Consider the following 10627-nt stretch of genomic DNA (forward strand, 5'->3'; position numbering starts at 1 on the left):
TTCATCAGGAAAGATGTCAGTAAGGTCTTGATAGAAGCTGAAATTCCACAGAATAACAGAGAACCCTCATTTGGGAGCTCTAAGCCAGCCTGAGCTGCGGGCAGGGTTCTGTACTGTGGTTTGCAGCGTTCATCTCTCCAGGGCTGCCCTCTCTCAAGAAAACCATTCAGGTGGGAGCCTCCCCCTTGCCTCCCTCCTTCGCTGGGTGTGGGGAGGTCGCTCCACCCTCGTACTGACTAAAAAAAAAGCTGCATTTTTACGGTGCTGAAGGTGTGAGAGGCTGCCAAGCAAACACTGCGTTTCCCCCCCGGAGCGGAGCAGAGCTGAGCTGAGGGTATTTCAGCGCTGCTGGTCCTGCAGGAGGAGGAAACCTGCAGCTTCCACAGCTGGGTTCTACCACAGATAAAGGCACAGCCGCAGTGGGAGGAGGCAGGAGAGGAGACGATGGGCAGAGAGGGGCAGAAGTTGCTCTGAGAAATGTTCTTGCTAATCCCCGCATTCACTCTGCAGCACTAAACTTTCTTCCAACGAAAACTTTTTTTCCTGGACTATTGCTGGAAAGCAGAAGCAGGGAGAGTTTACTCACACTTCTGTTGGACACAGCAAACTTCTCCTTTTAATCCTGAATGTTATTTACATATAATACATTATAATATAATATTATTTTTGCTACTCAGAGAAAAAATGGATGCACTTAGAGCATTTGAAAATGAGTCGCTCTTGCCCAGTTCCTCTGGTCCTGCCAGCTGGGATCCCTTCCGTCGTCCCTTGGACTCCATCCAGCCCTGGCACTTCAGGCTTCTGGCAGCAGTAATGTTGGTGGTGACCTCCCTGTCGCTTGCTGAGAACCTGGCTGTAATCCTGGTAACTTTTAAGTTCAAGCAATTGAGACAACCTGTCAATTATGTTGTAGTCAATTTGTCTGTGGCTGATTTCCTGGTCTCACTGACTGGTGGCACCATCAGCTTTCTAACAAATCTAAAAGGTTATTTTTATATGGGATACTGGGCTTGTGTACTGGAAGGATTTGCTGTCACATTTTTTGGTAAGCTTGATTGTGTTTGTAGTTGTGTGTTCTTTTCCTCCAGCTTCCTTCGATGTATTTTACTGCAGCTCCCCAAGTCACTGCCTTTGCATGCCTTTGAATTCAGTGGTGCTTTCCCCAGATAGCCTGTACTGGAACACATGTGCAAGTGAAAAACCTCTCTCTCTCTCTGTCATATACCTGGCCTGTCCCATGTATACTGATCATTGAATGTGTTTCATATAATGCAGAAAAGCTTGCCAATAGAATGACAGTGTTGTGGGGTTTGTAGAAAAACAATTTCAGGAAAAAAAATCCCTATGCATAACTATTTTCAATAATTGTATTTAGGTGTGTGCATATATGGGTGAATAAGAGAGAGAGAAAAAGAGTCAGTGGCTGCCCATAAACTGTGGAAAATCTCAGGGCACAGAAACCTCTTATATTCCCTACCCTGTAGTGGTTCTGAGGAGCAGAGACACACCTGTAACAGCTACTCTGCACACCTCCAGCTTTTTGTGATTTATTTTTCACTGCTTTGTTCACTAACTACAAAAAAGTATTAGAAGTACTCTAAAAGGAAGAGTCATCACCATGTAGTTCCCTGTGTAAATACAGCTCTGCAGAATAAATAGGAAATAAGTTTAAAGTGGGACATCTACTTACTTGAGACAGACACTCGTTCCTGCCTCCTGCCCCTGTTTCTGAAGCTGCATAAAGACAGCCAGTAATGCTCCTCACTGCCCTAAATCCCACTCAGTGTTGATCCTCAGCCTGAAAAGGAGCCCCACAGCTGTTCTCCACCTGTTGGAGCTACACAGAGAGAATGTCAGTGAGGGACAGTGTTAGCAAATCAGTTTGTGGCACGTAAGCCATGTCCTGTGGAGAAAGATGAGGCTATTTCAAGATTTTGGTGGCCAACCAGGTGATATGTGCCTAATAAACTGATAATTTGATGTTGTGGGCAGCTCTCTGTAGGTTTGAGTTTTATGACAGTCTGAAATATGACATTTTTTGCAAAGATAGCCTTTTGAAGATATATCTTAATTGGTTAATTTGGATGGTACACATAATTTGCAGTTTTTCAGAGTAGAACCAAATGAAAAATGAAAGTCACAGTCACTTGACTGGCCCAATTAGCTGCTTGGTTTTGTAGCTGTTATACTGTAGACTGACAAACTACACAAATATGAAATTCTTATGCTCTTAGTTAATATTAGAATAAAGCGCATAAGTTGCACATCCTTTCATAACTTGAGTCAATAGAAAAGGTGTCTAATGTGGTGGGGGGTCAGACACTGAAACCAGCTGCCCAGAGTGGTTGTGGAATCTCCATCTCTGGAGATATTCAGAATCCAGCTGGACTTGGTCCTGCACCACCTGGTACGTGAACCATGCTTGAGTGGGGAGAGGGGATGGTGACCCCCCAGAGATACCTTTCTACCCAAGCAAGTCTGTGATTCTGTCATTTGGGATGATGTTGGCACTTCAGTGAATCTGCTCAATTTTGGTGCTGTTTCCTCGTTGCAGGCATTGTTGCTCTCTGGTCTCTCGCTCTGTTGGCCTTCGAACGGTACATCGTGATCTGCCGCCCCTTGGGAAACCTGCGCCTGGAGGGGAGACATGCAGCCCTGGGGATTGTGTCTGTGTGGGCCTTCTCCTTCATTTGGACCATTCCACCAACAATGGGCTGGAGCAGTTACACCACCAGTCAGATTGGAACCACTTGTGAGCTTAACTGGTAAGGCCACTCTCGCACGGTGTGGTAAAGAAATGAGACTTGCAGCTGAGGAGGCCTCGGGGGCAGGAATTTAAAGGAAAGGTTTAAACATCTCTGCAAAAAACGGATGCAAAGAAAGTTGTGATAGAAACGAGAAAAATTTTCCGTGAACGGCTTTTAAAACAAAAATTTCTAAAGGGAGGAGCTTCCAGCTCTAATGGAAATAACCACCCAATACCTTGTGCTTTTTGTCAGGAGTCAAAGAGGACAAAGAGACAGATTTTTTCAGAAGAGCAGACAAAGCCCTGAGCAAGCTGGTCTGACCCCATAGCTGGCTCCACTTGGAACAGGAGATTGGACTACATGTCCCTTCCCACCTGATGGACCCCACAGTTCTGTGGGACTGACCTGTGGCCACAGGATCCTGTCCTAGTTTCGGGCAGGGAAATGGCCCAGGGCTCCATCTGGTGATGCAGCTAGAGTTGCAAAGGGGCACTTGGAATAAAAGCAGTTGACAAAAATATTAGAGGCAGTTTTGAAGAGCAAAATTACTACATCAAGAAAATAGTAACACCACATATTAGTAATACATACACAATGTATTTTGTATTTTATACAGGTACTCAGGAACTTATGCTGACCATGCATACATTATTGTGTTCTTCACCACCTGTTTTATAGTGCCTTTATTAGTGATTTTGGTATCCTACGGAAAACTGGTGCAGAAGCTAAAAAAGGTAAGAAGAAGCACTTATAAGTAAACTTTTAAAATGTTCATGTACGCAAATGTTTGGAATTTTTAAGTTTGACTTTCTATAAAGATCAGACATAAGCAGATCGGGGTTGCAGTCAGCAAACACACTCAGTTATTGTTAAATAATTATCCCTACAAACAGAAATACATGCCATGGTTAGAAGTGGTTTTTCAAAGTGTGCAGTTTGCATCACTTATTAGTCATCTATTAGTCAAACATCATACAAATGAAAGAATGTCTGCCTCATAAATAAAGAAACTGAATTACCCAGTGTTGGTTTATTCACAATTATACTTCAATTCAGTGACATTTCTCAAGACTCAAACCAGGCAAATCAGAATGTAGCTTAAAATGACTCAGTTGTAAATTTTAAGAGTGCTGGCTACTGGCTTGTAACAATTATATGCAGTGAGATGTAGCATTTGTAAATAATGCAGTGCTGTTTAGTAAATAAAATAATAGATTATCCAGAAATATTTTAAAGGCTTGAGAAATGCTTTTGAATTTTATTTAATGGTTGTGTTCACCTGATTCAAAGAAGAAGCTGCAAAAAGTGAAAAAGAAGACAATAGAATAGGAAAATTCCTATCTGGAATTGGATTTTGGGACAGTATTTTAGGACAATATTAATATTTCTATTTACTGCAAAGCTGCCTTGCCTTATTGCTTCAGTAATAAATTCAGTGAATTTCTTCAATTTCTGATGTTTTGAAAGTATTTGGGATAGTCAAATTGTATTTATTTTGAATGTTGTTCTTTCTAAGTAAAATGAAACAGAAGGGAACTTTGGGTGACACTTTGATTCTTCTGAAAGGATTTTTCTTGGTTTCCTCACGGATTCTTTCAGGGGAGAGAAGGCTGAATGACTGGGAGAGGTTGATTTCAGAATTAAACAAAACAGGTGGGATGTGGATGGCAGGGGGGACAGCTGGTGCCTGCCAGGGAGTGGGGCCCTGAAAAGCAGGATGTGGAGATGTCTGAAGAAAATCATTGCTGAGGACTCAGGCTCTCTTAAGAGAATTTGTAAAACTATGGTTCTGTTATTCTGAATATCCAGAATTTCTATTAGTATTTTATTTCACCTGTCCTGCCCTACCTGCAGAGGAAATGGGATGAAGGGGGAGCACAGGGGGCCAGCTCAATGTGGGGGAAGAGGGACAGCCCAGAGCAGCCACCTCAAGCTCCTACTCCTGCTGGGGACACAGGGCTGTCCCTGAGGACCCAGGGGGGACACAGGGCCACCTCCAGGAGGATGTTCCTGGGAGAGGAACCCATGGGGTTGCCTGGGACATTACCCCAACAGAGGGGGTGTGAAGGACAGTGAGACCACTTGCATCTAGTGCTGTCATGGGACTGCCAGAGCAGTGGCTGATCTGTTAATCAGATGCTTTAGGAGGTGCACAGAAAGGACCATTTCCTGCCTCTTAAAAGTCTGCAAGTGAAAAAGCAGGTGAGATGAGGAGCAAGGGAGGCACCATCAGTCACAGCAAACGTCATGAACGACCCATTTTGCCATTTGAGTTGGGTCATGATGTCTTCTGGAAGGCTGGTCAGTGCCACATAGTGTGTGCCAGCATGGCCTGGAGCCACTCTGGTGTGATCTCACTGGGCTGTCTTTCTCACTCCTCTCTCTGCTATCCAGAAAGAATAGCAGTATTATTTAAAAAATCACACTTCTGGGTAAGTTGTGTGTTTCACACTTCCCTCGCAGCTCAGTGACCTGGTGGATGGCACAGCCAGGGAACAAGGGTGCCCTCAGGGGGCCACATCACAGGTGATGTAGTTGTGACCATCTGGCTTACGCAAGTCCTGGCCTTTGGCTCTGAAAAGCCAATACCTGCAACATAATCTGTAAATCTATAATGAATTACCATATGGCCATATCTCACAGCTAAACTCGTTTTCAAAAATCTGACTACAGTGAACAGAGAGAGGCCCAGGCACCAGAACTGGTGTCTTGGTGTTCCCAACCATCCCCTTTCCCAGATTTTGGCTGCCATTGTCCCATGGTTACCACAATGCAGACTTGGTCCTGAGTGGCACAGTTCTGTCTTAGTGAAGTCTGCCAGTCTCTCAGTCCTGGTGACACCAGCTTTACAGAGCCAATAGGGGCTTTCACTGCAACTGCAAAGTTGAGAAAGAAATTAATTTTCAGGAAAAGATCAAATTAACAGTTTAGCACAGAGGTAAGTTGTTTTGGCAGTATGCCTTTGTTTGGAAGATAAAGCACCAGTACGTGATTCCTTATCAGTTTTTAGACAGAATCTTTTATCTCTTCTTTAAAGGTGTCAGAAACTCAAGGCAGGCTCAGAACTGCCAGGAGACCTGAAAGACAAGTGACCAGAATGGTGGTTGTTATGATCATTGCCTTTCTGATCTGCTGGATGCCATACGCCACCTTTTCCATCCTCGTCACTGCAGACCCCTCCATCGAGCTGGATCCTTGTCTGGCAGCAATCCTAGCTTTCTTTTCCAAAACAGCTACTGTTTATAATCCAATTATTTATGTCTTTATGAACAAACAGGTACTGTATGCTCTCAAAGTGTCTTTAACACTCATATTTTGCTATTTTATCTTGCTTTATAGAGAACTATTTCTGCCTGCCTATGTGTTAGTTAACAAGCATTACAACATCCAGCATTTAGAACAAAAAAAAATAATCTGCCTGCCGTAAGATAGCATAAGCCTCTGTGCATTATTAAAATATAAGTGTTAATAATTATTAGGTTTAGATATTATAGAGGAAAATCAGCCCTTAGTGAACATCAGTTGGTTTTCTGTATGAAAATTCTGTTCTAAGACTGTCCCAGTGTATTTCAATAACTCTTCAGGAATTCAACACCAAGAAGTTGATTTTGAGGCGGGGTGGAAGTTTTCAAAGCTTGAAATTTGTGTCAGGGAAATGCTGCATTTGTGGTTGTATGTGCAGTGGGGTAGAAGCATTGCATGTGCCCGTGGACAGGGAGCTTTCTTCTCCGGAAGGAGGGCAGAGGATCAGATGCAGATGCAGAGAAAAGGAACTGCCTTGGGGCTGGGCTGGAGTGCTGTGTGCTCAGAGTGGTAACAACCATGATAACAAACATGCACAGATTTCTGCAGGCAATGAAGCTACTGAGAGTGGTGCCATCAAGCAGAGTATAAGCATGTAAGCAAAGAGAAGAAAAATAGTTAAGTGACTGCTGAATAAGAAGTGGTGAATACATTTATTTATTCAGTCAGACAGCTATTGCTTGTCTCTCATGCTGTGGATAGCACCCTGGTCTCCCAGTGCGGGGCAGATGCTGCTCTTCCCCTGAGTGTGGATGCAAACAACAGACAAACCACCTTTGAATTGCTGGGATTTAGTGTATGAAAGCAACTCTTGAGTCTGGAGAAATGACCAGTTCTGTCCATTAGGTGTGGTTAGTTACAATCAGAAGAGGGAAAAAGTTTGGGTCTTTTGAGAACATCATTAGTTCTCAGGTTTAGAGTTCTCCGTGGTGGCATGGGCAAATATATTTTATAGGGTTATTTCTTTATATTCCCAACTGATTCATGAGAGAATTTCTAAGAGTTTTAGCTAACACACAGACTGATTTATAGAACTGTTTTAGAATTTCTCATGTGTTTTGATTGATCTCCTGTTTTTTCACCTTTCTAGTTCAGGAAGTGTCTGATTCAAATGTTCAGGTGCAATGCCACAGGAATTGCAGAGTCCAACGTGAACCCAACTTCAGAGAGAGCAGTGCTAACCCAGGACAGGGGAGGCAGTGAGATGTCCACCATGGCAGTTCGTAGCACCGCTTCTGAAAGGAAAATTGGAGATGAACATGGAAATCGCCAATCCTTTGCTCAGTTGGCATCTTCAGGAAACAGAATTTGTCCCATGTAGAGTGGGAGATGCGATCATTAATGCAGTGCTACAGTGTATTTCAGCGTTACAGTCAACTGCTATAAAAATGTGTTGTCACTGGGGACATTATACTCCTGTGGGCACTGGAGGTTCCAGCTCCTTTGTGCACGTAGGAGCTCCTGGCTCTGCAGGTGCAAATGCCCAGCCAGAAGGTGAGTCCCTTCCTCCTTCCTCCTCTGTGTTCCCCTTTCCAGTCCACAGCAGGCAGTGGCACCACACTGCTGTTCTCCTGTGAGGAGCAGTTGTGTCTCTCCCGTCCTTAAATTCCTTTTAATTGAGTTATTGATCCTGGCACAAATTATTGACTCCTCTGCTTTTGGAAACAAGGAGTACAACATAAGTACACTTCCTGTAAACAGTGAAGAAGAATGGAAATTGCCATTTTTCCATCTCAGATTAATTCACACAGTGCTGTGCAGCAATATACTTGGCTTTAGTGGAACATCACTTGCACATGCAAAGCCAAACTAGGCTACAAGTGTAATAAAGACAGACTTCTGTGTTAAACAGCCTTTGGGATCATTGTATGAAATGTTGCTAAGAACTGGCATATCAGATTTTTAATCCTATATAAAATCTACCTTTATTGAATGCATTTTAGAAGAAAAGGCAATGGCTGACTATATTTATATACTTTAGTATGGAAAACCATTATTTCTAGAGAAGATATTAATACAATACCAATTGAAACAAATGTTACTCCATAGTGGTGTAGAGAAACTACAGTAACTCTGTGCTGTACAGGATGTGGAATGAATCATCCATGGTTCAGTTTTACTTCAACAAAATTAGAATTATTCAGGGAAGAGTGTATCTGACATCCAAGACAAACATGTTACAGTAGGTACCTGCTTAGGTTACTGCTGATGTTTTTCGTTTCATCAAAGACGTAAGAATTATTCAATAAGATCTTTCTGTTAAAAGATCCTCTATAGGTAAAATGTGATCCCTGCAGGAAGTGTATTTCTGTAGTGCTTCCCCTTAACTCTCTGTGGGGACAGTTTCTTTGGCCCTGCTCTTGTTCCCTTTGCTCATCTCTGCACTGTGCCTCCTCTCCCAAAGGGCAGCTCTGCCTGTTTCACCCTCAGCACCCTTCACCCTGGAGGTGAAGATACTTGACAATTCCCTTTTTTAGAGAAATTTAGTTGCAAGACACAGACAACTAACATTTTAAACACATAATTTTTAATAAGCAATTTTTATACATTGTGATCTTCCTCTTAATTCCTCCTGGACTCAAATTTATTTTGAATTTGATCCTTTTTCTATGTTCTGAGTAGAAGAATGTTCAGATTCGAATGCCCTGATTTCAGAATGGTAAGATCCAAAAGAGGTGAGTTACTCCACAAATAAAATCACGACCTGCACATGTGAGAACTCACTGCAAAAGACTCTATGGTCTTCATCTCACAGAATTTAATTAGGTGACTGTCTTTTACAGTGTCATTTTGGCAGGGCTCAATCCTAAAGCCAAACGTTGATCCTTATTCTGACAGCCACATTCTTTACCGTTAATCCTGTGGCATCTAGAGCAGAAAAGTGAACAGATCTATATACCTCTTTTAAATGTTTTGGAAATTTTGTGAGACAGGAAGGGTAAGGTGTTCAGTTATTATTGCATGCACCTTTTTGTGCTCATTAGTCTGTTAAAACAGTCAGATATGATTTGAAAGTAAAAATTCTTGCATTTAAGACTCGGATTTTCTCTTTCAAGGATATGTTGACCTAGGTTAATCACATGTTAATGGTATTGGATATATTAAATCATGAAGAATTGGCAGAAGTGCTAGTGTTTAATTAAAAGCACCAGAATTACTTTATCTCCTGAGAAGGTTAAGATATGTAAAGTACAGCTCTGTAGTACCAAATAAGGCAACAAAACTTAAGCAATGGCAGTGAAAAAACACAATGTAAAAATGCACAGAAAGCCATAGAAAATAGCGAGTTACCATGAGATTCCCTGTCTGGTTACTGGCTGTGTCATCCTCAGTGAGGGTCACTCAGGATGAAGTGGTACTTGTAGAACATTTCACCAAGGAAAACCTGCTTTGCATCTGTAAATTAATTGAGGACACCAGTTTGTAAAGACAGTCAAAGACAGTGTCTCCAACTAACACAAGTGGGTCCCCTCCCATTAAATGCAGCAGCAGCCAGTGCAGGGTGAGCCGGGGGTCACATCACTGCCGAGCAGGGCAGGGGACACTGACACCAGACATGAATTACTGCTCTCAAACACTATAGGGCAGGGGATTGATAGAGGACCCTCAGGGCACTGCTCACATTCCCCCACAGGGCAGACAAAAAGCGTTGGCTTTTTTATAAGGGAAAGGGAGAACTACAGCACAAAAGGAACAAACCAGGAATTCTGAGAGGAGAGAGTGTACAGAAGAAACCGAAAAGTCGTGACTCCAAGCCCTGCTTCCTTTTGCCCGGTCATAGGCAACAGCTAGAAAGACAAGGCAAGATTTTTCTCTCAGGTCCAGGGGTCTCCCATGCCCATCCAGCACTCCGCTCACAGACACCTGGGCTCCTGCAGAGATGAAAGTTCTAACGGGATTTTGTTTCCTGGACAAAACTAATTGTCATATGCCTTTATTTTCATGGGAAGTAGTTTCGAGATAACATTCAGGGACTGACTTTTAGAAAAAGATTTATTTAAAACTTATTTAGAAACAGCAGCATTTTCTGAGCTGTCTGGTTATTAAAATTGGAAGATAAAAGGAAAACATGGAAGAAAACCCAAAGCTATTTTCCTGTGCAGTATTAGAGGCTTCAAATTGTTCCTGTTCTCTGGATGTCAGTAAAGCACTGGCACTACTTTTCTCACAGAGAATTCTTTGTTGAGGTGTTAGTTTTTTTAGTTAAAGGGAATTTTAACCACTTTCTCACTGTTTGCATTCAACTGTTCTGCTGTTATGCAGACCATTAATTAAAGGTGTAACAGCAGTATTTATACAGAAGACAAAAAGTGTTCACAGACTTCACAGTCAAAGATTTAGAGAAGCATTATACATATCCAAAATAGCACTGAAGAAGACGATAGATAATTATGAAAAAACAAATTAAATATGTGTTAAAGATGGTAACACTTGCACTCAGTGACAAGAATAACAACAAATGAGGATTAGTTAGAACAAAAATATGTAGACTCTTGCTTGTGAACTTCTCTGTGCACTGCAACAGGTATTGTGGACATCAAAGGTATGTGGCTGAAATACAACAGAGGGTATGGTTT

At 42.3% G+C, this 10627-nt stretch overlaps 1 protein-coding gene across 1 annotated transcript; it reads left to right on the forward strand.

Annotated features, from left to right (window-relative positions):
• Nucleotides 1-684: 684 nt before the first annotated feature.
• Nucleotides 685-7817, forward strand: LOC127477182 (opsin-VA-like). The gene is made up of 5 exons (XM_051801203.1): nucleotides 685-1045; nucleotides 2555-2765; nucleotides 3364-3481; nucleotides 5785-6024; nucleotides 7141-7817. The coding sequence occupies exons 1-5, from the start codon at nucleotides 685-687 to the stop codon at nucleotides 7369-7371; spliced, it is 1161 nt and encodes a 386-aa protein (XP_051657163.1). The 3' UTR covers nucleotides 7372-7817.
• The last annotated feature ends 2810 nt before the right edge of the window (nucleotides 7818-10627 follow it).

The sequence above is a fragment of the Manacus candei genome, unplaced genomic scaffold, assembly GCF_025592945.1.
Source record: "Manacus candei isolate 608988 ecotype Guabito, Panama unplaced genomic scaffold, ASM2559294v1 h1tg000050l, whole genome shotgun sequence".
In the NCBI taxonomy this organism is placed as follows: domain Eukaryota; kingdom Metazoa; phylum Chordata; class Aves; order Passeriformes; family Pipridae; genus Manacus; species Manacus candei.

Coding starts and splice junctions, on each gene's coding strand:
- LOC127477182 (XM_051801203.1), top strand. CDS start 685: ATGGATGCACTTAGAGCATTTGAAAATGAGTCGCTCTTGCCCAGTTCC. Junction 3,482..5,784: donor TGGTGCAGAAGCTAAAAAAG/GTAAGAAGAAGC, acceptor TCTTCTTTAAAG/GTGTCAGAAACTCAAGGCAG. Junction 6,025..7,140: donor ATGTCTTTATGAACAAACAG/GTACTGTATGCT, acceptor TCACCTTTCTAG/TTCAGGAAGTGTCTGATTCA.